General features: G+C 41.4%; 1 protein-coding gene across 3 annotated transcripts; it reads left to right on the top strand.

The window, feature by feature from the left end:
• Positions 1-3255: 3255 nt before the first annotated feature.
• Positions 3256-17108, top strand: Zfp622 (zinc finger protein 622). Of its 3 annotated transcripts, NM_001009652.1 has the most exon segments (6): positions 3273-3990; positions 5641-5889; positions 6002-6164; positions 11216-11328; positions 15808-15951; positions 16847-17102. In NM_001009652.1, coding segments are annotated over 6 exon segments (1413 nt in total). In that variant the 5' UTR covers positions 3273-3374; the 3' UTR covers positions 16975-17102.
• The last annotated feature ends 4399 nt before the right edge of the window (positions 17109-21507 follow it).

Below are 21507 nucleotides of genomic sequence, written 5' to 3' on the forward strand. Positions count from 1 at the left end.
CCTACACGTGGAATGTCCACTAAAAGTAATTAAAACTCTGAGACTGGGCCTCATTCCCTAGGACAGGCAGGCCTTGAACTTATGGCAATCTGCCTGCCTCTGTCACCTGAGTGCTGAGATCTTAGGGATGAGCCATCACTCTACCTGTATTTTATAAATTATAGAACCTGTAAATAAACTTTTATTAGAATATACCTGAGCTTATTTGCTTACAGATTGTGATTGGTTGCTTTTATTTTATTGCAGCAAACCCAAAGGGCCTGAATAAAGGCAGGATAGGACTACAAAGCCTGTCTGTCACACTACCTGTCCCTGTATGGTAACCTTTGATCTAAGTAATAGGAAACACTAAGTAACAGTATTCTGTTAAATCTTCAAGACCCTGCATTTAACAGATGACTTAGTCTATTTTTGTTGCTATAACAGAACTCCTGAGGCTGGTAAGTTTACAAATAAATATACTCAGTTCTCAGTTCTAGAGGTCCAAGAGCATACAGAACTGGCATTGCGTTGGCACTGATGGATGCACTGCTGGTCCACATGTGGAAGAAAAGCAGATGTGAATGTAGATGTATGTAGAAGCTAGGTATCACATGGTCATGGTGTAGGCTGACCGAGGTTCAAAGGGCAGCTCTTGTAGTGACCAATCTAGTACCAGTTTCTAGACAAAAACCTGAATCCACTCATTAAGTTCCTATGACTTAATTACCTCTTAAGTGTTCCACTGCCTTCTGACTCTGTTACACCGGGAAACAAGAGGGAACAAGATTCTGGCACATGAATTTTTAAGGGACAAACCACATTTAAATAATAGTAAGCACAATTAGCATCCTGATAAGAAGTGGTAAATAAACTAAGATGCTAGCACAGGGAAAACCAGACTGCCTACAAGGCCTATTCTTGAGGTCACTACAGAATCAATGAAGGGAGCAATGTTGCTTGAAGAAGAAAAGTAAAGAGTATGGAGAAGCCAATGATGCTGAAATACGATTGTGAAAATAAACAAGAACAAGCAGAGAGGAAATCAAGGATATCGATAAATGCAAAATCAACAGGAAAACTCTAGAAATGCTTTTCTTTATATGGCTATCTTCTGCTTCTCAGGGAAGCCTGAAAATACATGTATTTTGCTCACTTCAGTTGATGATAAATACTAGACATATCTCTCAGGATGAGATCTGTCTAGAAAGCTGTTATTGCAAAAATTCTGTATTATATTGAAATAAAAGCTTTCTGCAACAAAGGAAAAAATCATTAGATTTAACCTTTACAGTACAAAATTTTAAGAAACACTGAATAGAGTCCGTCCTGGTGTTCTAGTGTTGGGTATGCAGCAATGAAAGGGAAGCCTGTTTTTATGGAATTTGTCGTCAAGATGACAAATATAAAGCCTGCTTGGCCCTACTCCTCTGTTCCTCATGCACCTCTGAACAGTCTTTTCACATTAGATGAGCTGGCCTGCATCTTGGAATACTGCAAAGAACTGAGTCAACACTGGACCTGAAGAGGAAAAAGGGAAGCTAAATGCTACCCTCTGAAGACAAATATTACTATGGAGCAATTCATTTGACAAGGAAACAAAATCTCTTGCTATTACCCAAGTGAGTCTTTTCTGATGAGACCCCTCCAGCCATGGCAAAATACTCAACCCTTCAGGTTACTTCAGCCTTGGCCACAAGTTCACCATGAACTCATGTGAGAGCGTACATAAGAACTGCCTAACTCGGGCACAGTTGGTGCTTGTCTTACAGAAACTGAATGTTTTGATGCTAAATATTAGAGTGATCCAATACACTGTAATAGATAACAGTGATAAAAAGCAATACCTAGTAAGGACTTAAGAAACGGGGTATTGCCGCACATATGTAGTAGAGGACTGCACTGTTTGGCCTCAGTGGGGAGAGGATGTACCTAATCCTCTAGAATCTTGATACCCCAGGAAGGGGCCGTGGGGGGGCACCCTCTCAGAGGCGAAGGGGAGGGGTATAGGGAGAAGAACTCTGAGATGGGGGACAGGGAGGGGTAACATTTGGATGTAAATAATAATAATAATAATAATAATAATAATAATAATAATAATAATAATAATAATAATAATAAAAAATGGGGTGCTGGCACTATTTTTGACAAGACTCTAGAAAAGCCCCCATAAATGCATTTGGGCAAAGGCTTACAAAGCAAGCTGGCAGTAAGATGTTCAGGCAGAATAGCGTAGCAAAGGATTTCTAACACAGTACCAAAAATGTACTTGCTTACTCTATTAGAACGATTGACATCATGTTTGAAGCAGGGTGAGTTAAGGGCAGGGATAGAACAGAGGATGCGGTGGGGATGGACAGTACGTGGTTTAAATCTTATTTAGAATCAAAGAAAAGCCACTTGACCTTGAATAAAAGGGAACATGATCTAAACCGAGTAAGAACAATAAACGTTATTGGAAGCTCCGGCACTGTTCATTCTCCTTCAGCCAGGCAGTGCGGATATATCCACGAAGCTTTTTAGATTCACATTTTTCTAAGAAACACTGCTCCGTATATGTGAAGTTATATAGGCAAATCAGGCGAATGAAATAGGGGCATTTATGAACTGATTCGAATTGCTGCTGATATACACACGGGGACTCGAAAACTTCGTACCAACGATGGAGTGTAAAACTTACCACAGATTCTTTTAAACTTTTAGATGCTGAAACAGCATTTTGATCATTAAAAGCAACTTCACATAGTTTGACTTTTTATGTGGCTACTTGGATTTAAAATCTCCCATGTGGCTCGGATTATATTTTGTGCGACAGTGGCTAGGTCGTGCTTTTGGTGCCCTTCGATGCAAAGGCCTGGGCTTGGGTCTGGATTCCAGTTTCCGGCCACTAGGACAGCCGGCCAAGAGTCCGCAAGTCCCACGCGGTCGCCAGGTTGGATATCTCTTTCCAGAGGCGCGGGAGACAGTCTTAGGGGATCCACCTCTCAAGAGACGTCCCAGCACTGTCCCAGGCACCCACGCCCTTCTTTCTCTCACATACCCATCCCTTTGATCTCGTCACAGCACGTGACACAACCGCTAGACACAGTCTTGACCCCGCATCATCTTCCAGGAACACCCACCTCTGATTGACAGGGCGGCCCCAGCAACACCCGGAGAGAAATGAAGTTCTACCGTTTTCCGGGGCGTGGCCAAGGACGCAGGCGGGACTTCCTAGCCAGCTGTCAATAGTTTCCTGCGTGTACCGGAAGTTCCCTCAGGGAAACCCCGGAAGCCAGAGTAGTGTGGCTCTTCGTACCTACAGGCGAAGGAGTGTTTTGGGAGCTTGTGAGACTAGAAGACTGATCAAGACTAGAAGGTTCTCGGCTAGGTCGTCTCTTCCTTCCGGCCCGACAATGGCGACGTACACCTGCATCACCTGCCGGGTGGCGTTCCGCGATGCGGAGATGCAGCGGGCTCACTACAAGACCGACTGGCACCGCTACAACCTGCGGCGCAAGGTGGCTAATATGGCCCCGGTGACCGCCGAAGGCTTCCAGGAGCGGGTGCGAGCGCAGCGGGCGGTGGCGGAGGAGGAGAGCAAGGGCACGGCCACCTACTGCACCGTGTGCAGCAAGAAGTTCGCCACGTTCAACGCCTACGAGAACCACCTTAAGTCCCGGCGGCACGTGGAGCTGGAGAAGAAGGCGGTGCAGGCCGTGAGCCGCCAAGTGGAGATGATGAACGAGAAGAACTTGGAGAAGGGACTGGGCGTGGACAGTGTGAACAAGGATGCCATGAACGCCGCCATCCAGCAGGCCATCAAGGCCCAGCCTTCCACGTCTCCCAAGAAAGCGCCCTTCATGCCCACGGACGAATCCAGGAGGGTGGCGGGCGCGGTCCGACGGGGCACCCCGGAGCGAGACCCGACGGAGAAGCCGCCCCGGCTCCAGTGGTTCGAACAGCAGGCGAAGAAGCTGGCGAAGCAGCAGTGGGAGGAGAGTGAGGAGGAGGGAGAGGAAGACGACGAAGGTAATAATAGCTCTGTCGGGGTTGGGGTGAGGCTTCGGTTCCAGGAGACATTCCGATTGAGATGAAGTTCTGGGTCGGTTTTCAGGGATGTCGCCCTCCTAGGGGTTGAACTCAACGCCTGCGCATGTCAGGGAAGCATCCCTCTGAGGCCCAGCCCGAGCCTTCTTCATTGTTTACATTTGTGACTGGGTGTCCCTTTCCCAGGCTGGCCTTGACTTTCTTATCCTTTTACGGCAGCTCCCTTCCTGGGAGTTAGGTTTCAGGCTCGGGGCATCCTGCCTGGATTTAAAGTTGTTACCCGATTTATGTCTTTTAACTAGTTCTGCAGATGAATTGTAGGCCTCCATTTTTATGCTTGCTCCCGGTCCCACCAAACTTCGTGTGGACCCGAAAGGGAACAGTATTTGGTGATTGTTCAAGCATCTTATTATTGACAAGAAGAGATTTGATCTTTTTTTTATTTATACGAAGTTTTCGTAATATGTTTTGAAGGAAATAGCATGTGTTCGTTCGGTAAAATGATGGGTTTCAATAGGACATTTTAGAGTGAGAGCAAAGGTAGTTTAAATGCTGCACTGGTCTGCATCTCCACAGGACATTTTGTTTGTCTGGTTCTCTGGTGGATCCAGGACCTAAGGCACTGATTGAAAACAGAATAAATGAATAGAGGTGAAACATGCTTCTATTAGTCTGGATCAGGAAGGGTTACACTGGTGCACAGAAAGGCATGCTGTTGGCACACTGCTGTAGAATTTGTGGTTAGAGTGGCTTATGAGTTTACGTTTCACTTAGTTGATTAAAACTGAGTGAGGGTTTCACGTTCAGCCTGCAAGCCTGACATGGGGCTCTTTACTTTATGGGCTGTTTATTCACCCTCACAGCACTGTTAACACTGACAGTGTTTGTGTCATGTCTTATGTCTTGGTCAGTTTCTGCTTCTATATTCAAATATCTTAAGCTGGGTAATTTATAAATGATTTGTCTGTATTTTGCCACAGTCATGGAGGCTGGAAAGTAAGAAATCTAGCTGCTGGCACCTTGACTGTCTAGTGAGGGCCTGTTCTATGAAGGGATTTTTTTTAAGGCTTCGCTTACATGATGGAAAAGGCAGAGAGATGGAGGCTGTGTACTCAGGGAGGACGAGCAGAAGACAAAAGAGGAGACCAGCTCATTTAAGTCCTTTTCTTAGGATATTGACTCATTCATGAGGCTCCTAGAGGCCCTGTTTGTTACATTGGTGATGAAGTTGAACGTGGAAGGACACATACATTCAAACTAAAGCATTCATCCAACAACCTTGCACACACCATAATGTGTACTAAAGTAGTCCTGTGATGTGTAAATTAGACAGTTAACATAACCAGATAGGATTTATTTAACTCAATGTCCAGTACTGGGCTAGGTGCATCAATACACAGGAAGGAAGTCAGCGACTATTTCACAGAGCTCACCATGTGCTGGAAAAGAAAGATTAAAGAGGTTTTTAATCATTTAACTTGTCTGAGGGTAATTAAATAGGTCTTGAAAGAGAGCTTGGCTTCAGGGGAACAGGCAGGACTTGTGATACATCATGAGGCATTTGGTATCTGATTGTGCTTACTTCATCACACTTTTAAAAGTAAACTTGTTTTTCAAAACTTTGGCTTAAAGATTGGGAAGATATTGATTCCGATGATGGATTGGAATGTGAGAACCCTGGAGTGGAGGAAGAGGATGCAGAAGATGCAGAGGCTGAGGAGAGCCCACCCCTAGGTGCCATCCCAATAACAGACTGCTTATTTTGTTCCCATCATTCAAGCTCCCTTGTGAAGAATGTGGCTCATATGACTAAAGTCCACAGCTTTTTTATTCCTGATATAGAGTATCTTTCAGATTTGAAAGGATTAATTAAATATTTGGGTAAGTACAAGTGTTTTGCTTTTGATGAAATATTTTTCAATTTGTGAGAGTAAGTAGTGAGATTTAACCTGACTACTAACACGATTGATTTGATATTTTTCCACATGACCAGGAGAGAAAGTTGGTGTTGGCAAAATCTGCTTGTGGTGCAATGAGAAAGGGAAGTCCTTCTATTCCACAGAAGCTGTGCAGGCACACATGAATGACAAAAGCCACTGTAAGCTCTTTACAGATGGTGATGCTGCGCTGGAGTTTGCAGACTTCTATGATTTTAGGTAAGATGAGTGTGTGAGGCGATTCAAGGTCATGTTTATACTGCAGTAGATAATATACGGATCTAGCCACCTCTTCTGGAAGTGAGTTGGGCTCACTATGCAGTGAGTTGAGATAGTAGCTCAGCTTTGCCCTGTATATTCTTCACCTGTACTACACGTCCCTAAGCTACAGGCTCACTTGAACACATCTAGAAAAGTGAAGCTCTCTAGCCCAAAGTGAGTGTGAATAACTTGCTTTTGTTCTTTGTGATTAAATAGTCAGAACTTTAATTTTGCTAGTTACTTTATGAATAGAAATACAAAAATTGGGTTTCCCATTCTGGGTTCCCTGAGAAACTGAATCACAGACCATCTGGTAAAGACACTGAACTGCTTGGTAGTCTGTGCCAGATCTTGGCATTTGGTAGTGAGAGATCATCTCATAGATGGTACAGCTCTAACTGGAGTCTTGAGCAGTTCATACACATGCAACAAGTAGGTTAGGTGTTCATGAAGAAGTAGCTTCTTTTGTCAGAATGTATGTGAAATAGCATAGTGTATGTACAGGTGTATGTAAGTACCATGCCAAGTGGTGCAGCCACAGCCCAAGTGATACAGGTGGTCAGAAAATTTTCACCCTTTTCACCTTGCTTTTGCCTTTTTTTTTTTTTTAAATTAACTTGAGCATTTCTTATTTACATTTCGAATGTTATTCCCTTTCCCGGTTTCTGAGCAAACATCCCCCTAATTCCTCCCCCTCCCCTTCTTTATGGGTGTTCCCCTCCCCACCCTCCCCCCATTGCCGCCCCCCCCCCAACAGTCACGTTCACTGGGGGTTCAGTCTTAGCAGGACCAAGGGCTTCCCCTTCCACTGGTGCTCTTACTAGGATATTCATTGCTACCTATGAGGTCAGAGTCCAGGGTCAGTCCTTGTATAGTCTTTAGGTAGTGGGTTAGTCCCTGGAAGCTCTGGTTGCTTGGCATTGTTGTACTTTTGGGGTCTCGAGCCCCTTCAAGATCTTCCAGTTCTTTCTCTGATTCCTTCAACGGGGGACCTATTCTCAGTTCAGTGGTTTGCTGCTGGCATTCGCCTCTGTGTTTGCTGTATTCTGGCTGTGTCTCTCGGGAGAGATTGCTTTTGCCTTCTTTTCCTGATTTTGTAGTTTGCAATTGAGGGAGGCAGTTGAATTTCATAATTAGGTGGTATAATATAGAAGACAGATTTGAGTTTCTGCTGGAGATAAAACACATCCTCCCTAAGCAGTAAGATAATATTTGTCCCTTTCTAGTTTCCTGCGGACAGCAGTGTATTTGAGTGAATGTACTTTAGACTGAATGTCTAATTGAGAGTAGGCTAAGCAAATAGCAGAGGTAAGTCAAGAGACCATAACCTTAGTTATAGCTGGCTTGCAATATTGAAGTATAGACATTCTGATTTCTTTATCTACATCTGCTTCTTGTCTATTTAAGTTCTTACTCTGTCTTGTAAATTTCAGTAGCCCCTATAGGCTATGACTACCAATTTATATCTCTAAAGCAACCATTTCCACTTCAAACTTAGAAGTGCTCTTTAACACTTGTATTGCATTCTGCTATACAACCTAACCTACTTCATCTTAGAAAAATGGTAATTCTGTCCTTCCCAGTACTGTAAGCCAATGATTTTGAAACCATCCTTGGTATTTTATATTATGCTTGCATTAATTCTTAAGTCTGTTTATCTACTTTGACATTAACTTTACTATGTGACTACTTTTCCCTTCCTCCAGTGCCCAGGTCTAGGTCACCATCCACTGTCATTGAATCTTGTTCCCTGCTTGATTTTACTTTTCATCCTCACTCTCTCTGTTACAGTCTCAAAGCTAGCTTGAGGGATCCTTTTATAACATTAAGTCATGTTAATGCTGCTCAAAATATTTCAAGGGCCTCCCTTCTTAAAGTAAAAGCCAAAGTGTGATAGCCTACGGTGTCCTTGGTGTTCTGACTCTAGCCATGATTCTGCTTTTCAGATTCCTGGGTATTTTTCTAACAGATATCAAGTATGTGAATCTGAGCTGTTTTAGCTTTAGCTCAGTGTCCAAAGACTTGGGTCTTCATTTCCTGAATCACTCAAATCTCACCTTGCCATTGTGACCTTCATGACTGTCTTTCAGAAAACAGCAAGCAGTGCCTGCCTAATTATTTTTACCCTTATTATCCTCAGAGCCCTTTCTGCCATTCCCTGCCACATATGTTGTCGCTTATGGTTTGTCGTCTTTTTTTTTTTATCTTTATTAACTTGGGTATTTATTTCTTATTTACATTTCGATTGTTATTCCCCTTCCCGGTTTCTGGGCCAACATCCACCTTACCCCTCCCCCTCCCCTTCTATAAGGGCTTCCCCTCCCCATCCTCCCCCCGTTACCACCCTCCCCCCTACAATCACTGGGGGTTCAGTCTTGGCAGGACCAAGGATGGTTTGTCTTCTTGATGGCATATCGCCCCTTGTATTGTACTGTTACTGCTTACTGAGTGTGCTGCTCAGGCTGTTGCTATCAATTACAATTGATTACTGATATAAATGGATAGTCTCCTGGCCAGGGACGGCTCAGTAGGAAAGTACTTGTCTATAAGGTCCCAACTTTATTTCCTAATACTACCACCAGTAAAACCTCAAAAAAGAATAGTATTTTCCTTTGTCCAAGTGTGCTTTTTGTGAACTTAATGTATTCTTTTGGCTCTAAAAATAATGAATGGTGTGAACATATATAAAAATGAACATTAAATGATTTATTTGCTTTACAAAGCAAAAGTTAATAATGTTTAATAGGAAACCTTGGAAAATAGAATATTTACAAGGCCAGCATTAATTAAGTGCTTACTACCTGCCAGGCACTGTTCTCATTAAGTACTTTGTGTGGATTTACTGGTCTAAAGAAATGAACAAATTATAGTTCTACCCTTCCCAGATAACTCTTGTTTTGGACTTGAAATTTTCCTTGAGTGTATTTCAACGAATTAGCATTATATGCCTCCATAGGTAGGTTTTGTGTATACTTAAACACACAAATTGAATGAAGGATGGATTCCATATTTTTTAACTTAATATAAATAGGATAGCAGAGAAGGGGCTGGCACCTTTTGTTCAGCTATATTTTGGGAAAGTCATCCATTCTGATTTTGGTTTGTTTTTTAAAATTTCCTTCAGGTTTGTTGTTATGTATGTGCGGGTTTTACCTGAATGTTTGTATGTGTCTATGTGCCCAGTGCTTGCAGAGGTCAGTAGAGGGGCTCAGAACCTCAGGAACTGGAGTTACAGATAGTTATGAGCCATCATGTGAGTGCTGGGAACTGAACCTGGGTCCTCTGCAAGGACCTCTTGACCTCTGAGCCATCTCACCAGGCCCATTCTGTTTCATAGTGTTACAGACTTTTCTTCTACGATTACTAGATTGAATGTTCTCTAGTTCTTATCTACTGTAGTGGTTTATATTTGAGTGGCTTCCGGTTTTTTTCTGGTTTTGAGCTGATAGAAATAATGCTGTTCTACTCTCCTGCTAATATCTGTAAATGTGCATATTTTACCCATTTTGTGTATATCTAGTAGCTGGCTCATAGGAGATGGACAGACACAGATGTGTGTGAGTGCACACATTTCCTCCTCCCATTAATTTTCTATAGTGTCACTCTTAGTGGGGCAAGGTTTTCTTTTTAGCCATATGGCTGAATGGATAGTGGTTTTACTTTGTATTTTATTATGAGCAATGTAATTGTGGACGCTTTTACATAGTAATCAGCTGCTTGCAGGTGTTTTTGTTTCTTATTTAGTCTTTTATCTATTTCCTATTGGTTTAGCTATTAATATTTCAATGTTTATTTGTCCAACTACTTTTTAATTGAAATTTATTATTGTTTGTGTGTATGTATGAGCTGCATGTGTTATATGTGTACACATGTACACATGCCATGTTTAACACCAAAGTTGGTGTTAGATGTTTTCCTTGGTCACGTTCCACCTTATTTTTTGAAACAAGGTTTCACTGGGACTTGGAGCTCACCAATTCAGCTAAACTGGCTGGCCGGCAAGCTCCTTAGGTATGCCTGTCTTCACTCCCTTAGTGTGGTGGTTATAGGCAGGCACTGCTGTGCTTTGTTTTTATGTAGGTGCTGGAAGTTGAACTTAGTCTGGTTGCATGGCAGGTACTTTGCCCACTGAGCATTTCCCCATCACTGTCTAAAGTTACTTCTCTGTATGGCCATTTAAATATGAAATTTCGGATATATTTAGAAATAATTTCTTTTAGAACTATACTGTCCAGTGTGGTAATTACTAGGCATATCCTATGCCTGCTTAAATAAAAGATACACATTAAAATTTCAGTGCTTTAGTCACACTGTCTGCATTTTTAAAAATTCAGTACTTGAAAGTCTTTATATCTAAAGCTAACGTGAGGTACATAGAAATATGTTTTTCTATCATCACAGAATTCTGTTGGGCTGCAGTCTTCTGGAATTTGTTTATAGTAGTTGGGCTATAACTGCATGTCCAGCTCTGTATTCATATTTTCTGCATTTGGTAGTCTTTGTAGAGAGAGGGAAAACGTCCTCTTAGGGGTTATTTGGTCACATTTGTTGCAGAAAAATTCTGACAGTCGTTTTTATCCTTCAGTTCTTTAGTGGGCATTCCCTGGAAGCGGTTGGTAGCTTTGCTCATTTGTCAATGCTGGTCTCCCATTTGGTTAAGTCTGTGTAGGAGTTGTCATGGTTTGAGTATGCTTGGCCCAGGGAGTGGCAGTATTTAGAGGTGTGTGGTCCTGTTGGAGTAGGTGTGTCACTGTAGGTGTGGGTTTTAAGACTCTAGTCCTAACTGCCTGGAAGTCAGTCTTCCACTTGCAGCCTTCAAATGAAGATGTAGAACTCTCAGCTCCTCCTCTACATCCCTCCCTACATTCTCACCTTGAGGATACTGGACTGAACCTCTGAACCTTTAAGCCAGCCCCAATGAAATGTTGACCTTATGAGTTGCCTTGGTCTTGGTGTCTGTTCACAGCAGTAAACCTAACCAAGACAGTGGTGTTATCTCACTATTACAGGAGTAGCTACCCAGATTACAAGGAGGGGCAGGATCCTGCTGAGATTGAAGACTTGTCCTCAGAAAAGATCTTGGAATGTGATGATGAAACCATGGAGCTGATACTCCCCTCTGGTACGTGTAGTTGTCAAAGTAGCTTTGTGCCAGTGTGTTGTAGAAGAAGCGTGTCTTCATCCATTACCTGTTTGTACTGAGGAAACGAACACGAGCCTTAGTATGTGTGTTTTTTCAAGTGTGTGCAAGTTTTAAAAGGAGTTACTGAGCTCTAGGTTGGCTGTTTCATTAAAATTGGGTCATTGTTTTTCCTTGTTTCTTTTCAGATTTAGAATATTTTGACTAGGTATTAATTTTTTTTTAATGCAGACTGATAGACCTCTCATCCTCTATCCCTCCCTCTCCTTTCTGTGTATATGTATGTCTTTTTCTTTGTGTCTTACATTTTCTGTGTGTATGTGCGTGTGTATGTATATTATATATATGTATATGTGTATGTAATATGTTTGTGTATGTATGTGTGGGCACACGTGTGCGTGTCTCTGTGTAGAGGTCACAGGTTGGGCACTTTTCAAAAGTGCCAACAGGGAGAATTTTAGTGTTCCCAACATAAAGAATAACCTTGTATAAAAGTGCAGCATGTGGATCCATAGTTTTTAAGTAAATGACCTCTGAAATCTCCAGGTACACCCATTTTTTGTGCCAACACTAGCATGGATGTTAGTGTAAAGCCAATTTGGGAAGAATCATTACACCTAAGAGTTTGCTGTAAACTGGTTTCAAAAGCATCAGTTATGGTACTTTAAGTGTAGTTACTCAAGATTGTTCCATAATCAAATCAGCAGCTAGATGGTTTCAGAAACAACGAAAAATAGCCAGTAGAGGGCGCCCAGAGCATTTCTTTGGAAGACTGTGTCTTGGGTCCGTTCCTTTGCACTTCCTTCATTATTCTTCAGTTCATATGGAGGAAAGGGGTGTAAAATATACGTTGATTTATCTGCCAGCTGGCCAGATGGAACTGCTATTGTATCCATTGGAAATGCATAGTTAATCTTAGAAAATTAGATTTGGAGCTACTCTAGTATTTGATATCAGTTGGGAGTTCAGCAGGAATGGACAGTTTCAACAGTTACATGATGGAAGGTAGATGGACAGGAATGTCCTAAGTCAGGCATAATTTGTTACTGGGCAGTCACCGTGTTCTAAGGCTAATCTGTTCTTCCCAAGGGCCTACAGGTTGAGCTGCTCTTGTGCTGTATGTGGTGTTAATGCCAAGTTCTCACTGTTAACTGACAGCAAGAATAGCTCACTTCTCTCCTACCAGCTCTCAGAAGCTGTAAGATGTTCTTCCAAATGTTGCTTACAAATATACATATTGACTTACTATATACTAATTACTAATTCATTTAGATATAACCATCCTTGAAAATCTGGACCATCCTGGCCAAACATTATAATATGGAAATCCCAGTAAATAATCTTGAGTTTTACTGAGAGGACCTTCATTTAGATATGTGTCTTTTTTCCATTCGATTCATCTCACATGGATGTTCAGAGATCATGTTTCCCTGAGTTGAGGCACAGGTACAAACCAAGGCCTTGCCATAAAAATGCCTAACACATCAAATAGCTGGTTTAGAGAGATACCCTTTATCTATTCATACTCTTGTACAAAGACCAGGAGATTAAATTTGAAGTTTCTTTTTGTCATGACCTGAGTCTGATCACAAAATATCACATCTGTGGCAAGGAAGTGTTTTCTAAGCCTACAGGGGACACATAAATAACTTGACACTTTTTTTCCATGCCAGTTACACAAATGTTAAAAGCAAATATAGCCTTCTACAGGTTATGTGGTAAACTATTCATGTTTGCTTATTTGTCAGTGGTTTTATTTACATAAGTTGAAAACTACTCTAGGAACCATACGCAGGATTTTACCCATACATATTTATTTATTTTTAGTGGAAATGACCATTTCATGCCTTGTGTATATGTTAAATGTTTACGTGTTCCTATTTGGAAAGGTATTTTATTGCTTATGTCCTAATTATTCTTCTTTTTAAAAACATAGCCAGGGCTGGGGATTTAGCTCAGTGGTAGAGCGCTTGCCTAGCAAGCACAAGGCCCTGGGTTCGGTCCCCAGCTCCAAAAAAAAAAAAAAAAAAAAAAAAAAAAAGCCTGTTTTTATTAGTAAACCTACAGGTGATGTTGATGCCTCTGGACTTACTTTTTGAAAATAATTTCTTTTTTTCTTTTTTTTTATAGTTTAATGTATTTTAATAACAAACTTACAGCAATAATACAGAAGACAGATAACATTAAAAACACGTGCTTCATGTAGGACAACTCCGTTAGAAAAGTATAGTGAACGGATGGAATCTACCATATGATAAAATGCTACAAACACCATTTAGTTGCTGTCAATAAGAAATTTACTTACTTTAAAAAAAACCTAATTGCTGGCATTGTCCAGAAAATTTTAACAGGTTTATTTATAATTTTTATAAAGTTGAACTGTTGAAATGTGTTCACTGGAACATTTTGCTCGCATTAATGCTTTACTGCTTGCATTTATATTAAAACTTCATACACGAATGAACATGGAGAAGCTGCCAATACTTGATTCTGTCTCCTGTTTCCATTCGCAATCATAAACCTTTGACCCCATGGAAAAATTATCTAACTTTCAGAACTACTAATAACAGGAAGAAGAGGAAAAAAATTTTTTTGAGAATGAAATGTTTCCTCTCATAGTGGACTCTTAAGCACGTTCTCCGTGTATGCTGTATGCTAGCCGGATATTTTTTGGTATAACTGTTACATGTTTGGCATGGATAGCACAGGTTGGTATTTTCTAAAAAGCCAACCAGATAGGCCTCACTTGCTTCCTGCAAAGCACCAATAGCTGCACTCTGGAAGTGCAGATCTGTTCTGAAGTCCTGAGCATTTTCTTGCACCAGATACTGAAAGGTGAGCTTGCGAATCAGTTCCATGGACTTCAGATACTGTCTGATTTCATGGAGTACCACAGTACCAGGCCTGTAACGATGAGGTTTCTTCACCCCTCCAGTAGAGGGCGCACTCTTGCAGGCGGCTTTTATAGCCAGTTGTTTCCTGGGTGCTTTACCACCAGTGGATTTGTGGGCAGTCTGCTTTGTAGGAGCCATGGTTTGGGCGCCTCCTTACTTACCCCCCTTCTCCTTCGACTCGAGCTCTGGAAGCGAGCGGCAACGCTGGCGATAAGAGAGTGGCGGCGGCCTGGTGAAGGCTGCGAACACAATTCTTAAAAACCATTTCTATGGTGGAGCCTAGAGTTAGCTGTCCTGGAGCTTACTGTATTTATTAGTTTCCCTGCTCAGATGTCAAGCCATATGATTTTACTTCCCTATAAATGGCCAGAAAGCAGTAGTTTTGTATACCATTCTGTGTCTAGTAATTGTTCAGACCTGCGTTGTAGCTCAAAAGCCATTGAGTTTGGCTGGGTTCCATTAAAACTTACTGACTAGTGGAGTGGATTTTGGACTTCTAACAGATAGACCTCATCCTTAAATAGGAACTTCAAATTGCTCCTCTAATAACTTTACTTATAGGTATTATTAGTATAATTATAGAAGTTCCAGACTTTACATGGCCAATAGCATTTTCCCTTATTTTCCCTAATTTGAAATGTATGTTCTCTTTTCTTTGTTTTAAAATTGTATTTACTATTACTGTGAGTGGGTGGGGGGTGTTTGTGTACATGTATGGGAAGTCCAGAGGATAGCTCTGTGGGGTTGATTCTCTATCCACATTGGTGTAGTTTCTGGGGGTTGAACTCATATTGCTGGGTCAGCACAGCATGCACCTCTACCTGCTTACCCATCTCGCTGGCCCTCTTTCCGTTTTGCTTAATGTATTGCACTATTGATGGTAAGTCTGTGCAGTGGTATATACAACCATATTTGTAATGACATCAACATACAGTGGAAATTAAAATTAATTCATTTCTCAAAATTTGGTTAATTTATTGTTTTACTTGGTTATTGTAAATAGTCACAGGTCTAAATTTAGAGAATTTAGCTTAATCTTTTTCATGTAATCAGGTGGTTTTCTTCATTTAGGAAGGAGTGTATCAGCTTTATCAATGTGGCCAAATAATACTTAGATGTTGGTGATCAGCCCGTGTATTTTAATATGTTCAGTAGCATCTCTGTCCTTCAGCCACTAGATGCCAGTATCACTCCATCTGTAACAATAAAGACATCTATAGTCAGTGCCAGATTTCCCGTGGGTAAAATTCTCTCCTGTCGGAGGATGACTGGAGTAGAAAACTGAAGCAGAGAAAAGATGGTTTCATTTTTGTTCCGCTCCAATGACGGCTTGTAGACCTAATGTCAAGGCTTCCCTGGTTCATCTTCTTTCTCTTGGGGCCTTTTAGCCTTCATGTATTTTCTTAATACTGGTCTTTTTCTGTAGTATATAACCATTGTCCTGGTTATATCCGTTTTCCTTCTAGGGTTCCTAAGTCTTGGTGCATTGAGGATCTTTTGGGAAGCTTTTGGCTTATAGCCCTGACTTGAAAGAACAGTGTTTAAATATTGCTCTCTCAAAAAACAGGTGCCAGGGTGGGTCATCGCTCCTTGATGAGATACTACAAACAACGATTCGGCTTGCCAAGAGCTGTGACAGTTGCTAGAAATCAAAAGGCTGTGGGCAGGGTCCTCCAGCAGTACCGAGCCCTGGGGTGGACGGGCAGCACAGGTACATCCTGCTTATATGCATGAATTTTGTGGGCGCTTGAGTGACATGTTATCATTTGTGTTGTCCTTCTGACTCCTTCCCAGGGGAAGCTTGATCATAGTTTTGGGACTTCCATTATCTCAGGATACTTAGGGCAGTAAGTCTAAGACTCCATGACTTAAAAAAATTAATGTTCCTGGCCTAGTAAGTTAATTTGCACCATGAATGTTTCCAGAAGATAATATGGATAAAAAAATCTTAGAAATCATTACAAACTGAAGTTATCTGGAGATAACACAGAAATTAAATAGTATCTTAGTGGAGCTGTAGAACCTAACATGACATGTGTAGTCTCATATTATAAACTCTTATATCATGAGCATAATTAAATTTCAACTTCTGTTTGCTCATTTGTACAAGGGAAATGATTAACAGGACTCACCTTAGAGAGTTGACAGGCTTGTCTGCCATGATGCATGTGTGATATGTGCACTTACCACAGTGGCCCCCTTTGGCAATTTTTTCTCAATAGCAGAGGATTGAAATGAGTAAAGATGACGGCTGGAGTTAAGCTTTAAAACCACAATGTGCTTAACTCTCACAGTGTGCTCTACAAAGCTGTCTTCTCTGCTCTTCTGGGAAATAAAGTCCAAGTGGAGGTGGTGAAGATAACTTTCTTTCTGGTGCCCCAGAAAACCCTAGTATCTAAAAACATTACAAACGTTACTGTTTACAGAGTTCTGATATGCACAGTTCTTACATGAATGCAGATTTCTGGAATCCCCACATTAGACTCCGTCTTTAAATATCAGAACCCACTTATTCTAAGTCAATTTTGGAAATTCTCAGCAAAGATTTGACTTACTCTGACACTAAGAGACCCTTGCCTCATTTCTTACCCTCCTTCCAACCACAGGAGCAGCTCTCATGCGTGAACGGGACATGCAGTATGTACAGAGGATGAAGTCGAAATGGATGCTGAAGACCGGGATGAAGAACAATGCCACCAAGCAGATGCACTTTAGGGCCCAAGTGAGATTCTGAGAGGCTGAGGCTGAGAGATGTATCTCTGGCTGCATTCCCTCCTTGTCTGAGGACCAGTGAAGCCAGATTGCCGAATGGTTCTTTTGCTGCTACTTCATTTGTTCTGATCTAATAAAGTCAAGATCATACTTGTCTTCCAATGTGGTTTTTGAACAATGTTTAAAGCTTTAAGTGGTAACACACTTGTTGGGCGTTACCTCCTGACAGTTGCTTTACTGCCGCAGCTTTTAGATGCTCCCGCTGTCTGCATAAAGTGGGAAACTTAAGTAATTTCTCTATTAGAAAATTCGTTTAAAAGTTGGAATAACTCACACTTTCTGTCAGAGGAACTTTAGTCAGGGGCTTTGTGGCTTACACAGGAGCAAAATTGACTGTCACCTGTGAATGTGTGTGGCTTAGGAAGGAGTCCCTGTCTCTGGGCATATTGATAAAAGGAAAGAACAGAACATGTTTAGGGCTTACTATGAAGGTTTTTTATTTCTAAATAAGCATGAAGAATGACTGTCAGCTTTTATGTAGTTTTTAGGACTGCCCCCAGTTAAATCTCTGAAGAGATTCTTAATTTAGGTCGCTTAGCAGAAGGCACTAATACATTGGTAGGGACACTAAACTCAGTGTTCACTGAGCCACCTTAGTGACTTGGGGAAAGAGATCCAATATTTGCATTTGGGGGGTGGTTTTTTCATTCCTTTGAGCTCAGAGCTTGTGAGGGCTCAGTGAGACAAAGGACCCATTCCATATTAGGCTTTCCAGCAGTAGGTGTGTGAGTAAAGTCTCTTTCAATATAGAAAGTGCCATACCCAGGTCAAAGCTAGGACAGTCCTGTGACAGTGACTAAGGGTCCCGTAGGCTGCGGTTGCCTGGACCCTGTACTAAATGACCTTTGTCAATCTTTTGACACTTAGGGTACAAGCTACAGGTCCTGATGTGGTATTGAACCCTGTGTTGCGCAGGATACAAATTCACTATTGCATGAAAGAACAGAGCTCCTTGGTTTCAGTGCTGTTCCTTCATTTCTTCTAGCATCCTCCCTACAGAAGTACTCTGTCTCTTGACATCTCCGATATGTATTTAAATCTACCTTTATAGTGTGTTTCATGTGGTATGTTTCTAAATTTATTGAATATGTGTTCTAATTGTGTTAGACTTCTAGGTTTCTTTTCATTCAGCAAGTGTCAGTCATCTAGCCCGTTACTCTGACGGTTACTGATGTTCTTCCCTGTGTTTACCTCTTGCTGAGCGTAACTTGCTTGTCTCTAACATCAGTACCGTATCAGGGACTGTAGCTTGTACCTCACAGAGCTTTACTTGGGTTTATATGCACATCTTTCTGTCATTTCTTCTTCCTCCTCCTCCTTTCTCCTCCTCTTACAGTGGTGGTTGTATTTTCTAACCTCAAATTACCAATGCTATCCCCATTTACTTCATTACCTATCTTCCATCCAGTAGGAGAGCTTTTTTTTTCTTTCTGATTTTGAGTACAACCTAGTTTTCTACTTCTGTCCACATAAAATATAAAACTTAATTGATACAACATTTTGACTTGTGTACAGGCTTTCCTCCTGGGAATAATCCTGGGACCAGACAGAGTCCTACCAGGTTGGCTTGTGTGGTGTTAGTTGGAGACATTAAGATTGGATCACAACTGAAGACAGCATAAACTTGTTCCTCTCCATGCATGTAGCAGAGGTACCTGGTGGTCTGGTTTTCATGCCCATCTCCAGAATAGACATGATGTAGTCTTTCTGTGTTCCTGTTCCGTTCCTCAAATTCATGTTTCACTGAACAGAAGCAATTTTTTATAATTTTTCATCATAAAATATGGTATTGTTTCATAGAAGAAAAAGACTGGGAGAAGTTCAATAACATTTTAAGGAGACAGTGGCTATGAGCCTGAGATTTCTTGCTCAGGCCTCCTAATACTGCTGCACACTTGGTTCCAGCTGGAGTCTGTTTCCCTAGATTCCCTACAGTAAGTTGCAGTGGTGTAACTGAGTGGGCCAATGGTGTGCACAGAGAAGGTGGTATAGTTAATTGCAGATTTCCCTGAGATAAACTGCTTTGGCTCTGCTGCTTTCCCCTATAAGCTGGAAGTCTGTCGTCATCCATACAGATAGGGATAATGCCCGAGGGGTTGCCGAGCAACAGCACAGGTGAACCAGTGTTTCCAAGTGACAGGGAATAAAGCTCTCGCTGATTGCTTTGGTTAGGTTAATCAGAAAGTGAAGCCATAATGCTGTGGAGTTTCTATTAGTTTCTAAGGTACTCTTAAGAGTCTCCAAGTGATGCTACCTTAAGGTATATGTAATTCAAATTTGTTTAAGATACAGTTGACAGTAACTGTCTTCCCATTTGACTATTCGCAAGCTGAGGTGGGTTCAGTTCTTATGCAGAGCTTGGTTTAGAAACAGTGGGAAGTGAGTACAATTTATAATCTTGGGGTTTTTTTCTCAGGGACACATACACGCGTGCATGCGTGCGTGTGCATGCGTGCGTGTGTGCATGCGTGCATGCATGCGTGTGTGTATGTATTATGTATGTATTATGCATGTATTATGTATGTAGAGGGCTGGGAGGAAGGGTATACTTCATTTTAGTTTGTAAACCATCCTCCAGGGCAATCAGGGCAGGAACTGGTGTGGAGGCCATGTGGTGCTGCTTCCTGGCTTGCTCTTCAAGTCTTGTTCAGCCTTCTTGTTGAACCTGGGACCACCAGCCCATCAGTAGCACTGCCTACAGTGAGGTGGATCCCCCCCACATCATAAAGAAAATGCTACATACAGGCCAGCTTAGTAGGGACATTTTCTTGTTTGTGGTTCCCTCTTACAGAATGACTGCAGCTTGCGTCAAGGTGACATAAAAGTAGCCAGCACATGGAGTAATTGATTTTCCCACGAAGGTTGGGAAAGGAAAGCCTGTGTGACTAGGTAATGTGATCAGGTTGCCTGACTCCCCAGGCTGGGGCATTTATGAATATATGAGAATAAAGCCTAAACTACAGTGGAAACCCTAGCAATTAGAAATTCAGGGCAATATTTTTATAATCTCATTTATCGTCTCTGTTTTTGAACAGTACAGACAAAATATTTTCATAAATCGCATGGCAGCTACATGTCTACTTGTTTCTTCTTTGACTCCTAGGTCTGCCTTTCCTTCCTTTGATGATTGGCTGGACCTACTCACAGTAAAGGGTAGGAGCAAGGTTGGCAGTTTGGGTGGTCGTCACTAAAGGCAGTTTGGCTTTTACTTTTCTTTCTCGTGCTCTTGACCATGCAAGAAATCTGATTATCCTGAGGAGTTCAGATGGCATGGAGTCCCAGGCCACATGGGACTTGTGATAGTCCCAGATGAAACCCCAGCTAACTGCCAGCACCAACTACCAGCATCCGAAAACCTTTCCTGGCACTCACAAATAACTTTACAAAACAACAGTCCCTACCAGTTTCCAAGCATAATCTTAAGACAGAGCCAAGTAAAAACTGCCTGTGAACCTTTCTCAAATTGAACGATGGAATTGGTTTACAGCACAGTTGCTTTCCTAAGGTTTACATTACTACGTTTGCACACTAGTAACTAGAATGCACTGTTCATACATTTGTCTAACACTTTCCATCTTGTGTTGGAGTTTCTTTATCAATATACATCTGAGGTCTGAGGTTTACACATGCTAAGTTCATCTTCATATCGCCCTTAAGAAGCAGGGAGTTCCTCGGTTACAGCTGAGGACCTTAGGTGTAACAAGCCAAAGCCACACTGCTCTCAGTCACTATCCTATGCTGCGGAATGAGAGTCCTTTTTAACTATAGGACTTTAGACTATGCTCAGACATTGGAACTGATTTAAGTCAATACCCACCACCATTTTATCTTTTAGCTTCCAGTTTTGGTTACATGTAAAAAATCTGTATACTCCGGATGGTGTACAATGCAACTTGTCTATGGAACACATTAGTATCTGACAGCATGAAGAAACATTTCTCCAAGTGCTCCAGTTTGCTAACCACTGTTCTGAAAGCTGTTCACAGCAAGTAAGGTGTGTTTGTATTTTTGTTTTTGATTTATTTGTGTGTGTGTGTGTGTGTGTGTGTGTGTGTGTGTGTGTTGCCTGACTGTATTTGTGTTGTGCATTATGCATGCCTCTTGTCCTTATAAGTCAGAAGAGGATGTCAGGTCGCCTAGATCTTAAGTTACAGATAGTCAAGAGCCACCATATAGGTACTGGGAACAAAACCTGGGTCCTCTATAAGAACAACAAATGTTCTTCTGTTTTTTTTTTTCCAGGAATTGATATTTATTATCAAAGTCATATTTGATGTCAACAAGATGCCACAACTACAAAAAACATCACGCACATTGCAATCTCAATGCAAACAGTCAAATGGAACCCCAATCATTAAAAAATTAATTCAAATTACCCCAAAAAGGAACTGAATTTTTTAAACATCTTTATACATCCAGCCAACAAATTAAAATGGTTAACAAGAAAAAATACAAATTCAGAGGTCTGGTATTGATGTTTAAAAAAGGCAACTGC

This window comes from Rattus norvegicus, chromosome 2 (assembly GCF_021556685.1).
Source record: "Rattus norvegicus strain SHRSP/BbbUtx chromosome 2, alternate assembly SHRSP_T2T, whole genome shotgun sequence".
NCBI lineage: Eukaryota > Metazoa > Chordata > Mammalia > Rodentia > Muridae > Rattus > Rattus norvegicus.

Coding starts and splice junctions, on each gene's coding strand:
- Zfp622 (XM_087618499.1), top strand. CDS start 3,375: ATGGCGACGTACACCTGCATCACCTGCCGGGTGGCGTTCCGCGATGCG. Junction 3,991..5,640: donor GGGAGAGGAAGACGACGAAG/GTAATAATAGCT, acceptor TTTGGCTTAAAG/ATTGGGAAGATATTGATTCC. Junction 6,165..11,215: donor GCAGACTTCTATGATTTTAG/GTAAGATGAGTG, acceptor TCACTATTACAG/GAGTAGCTACCCAGATTACA.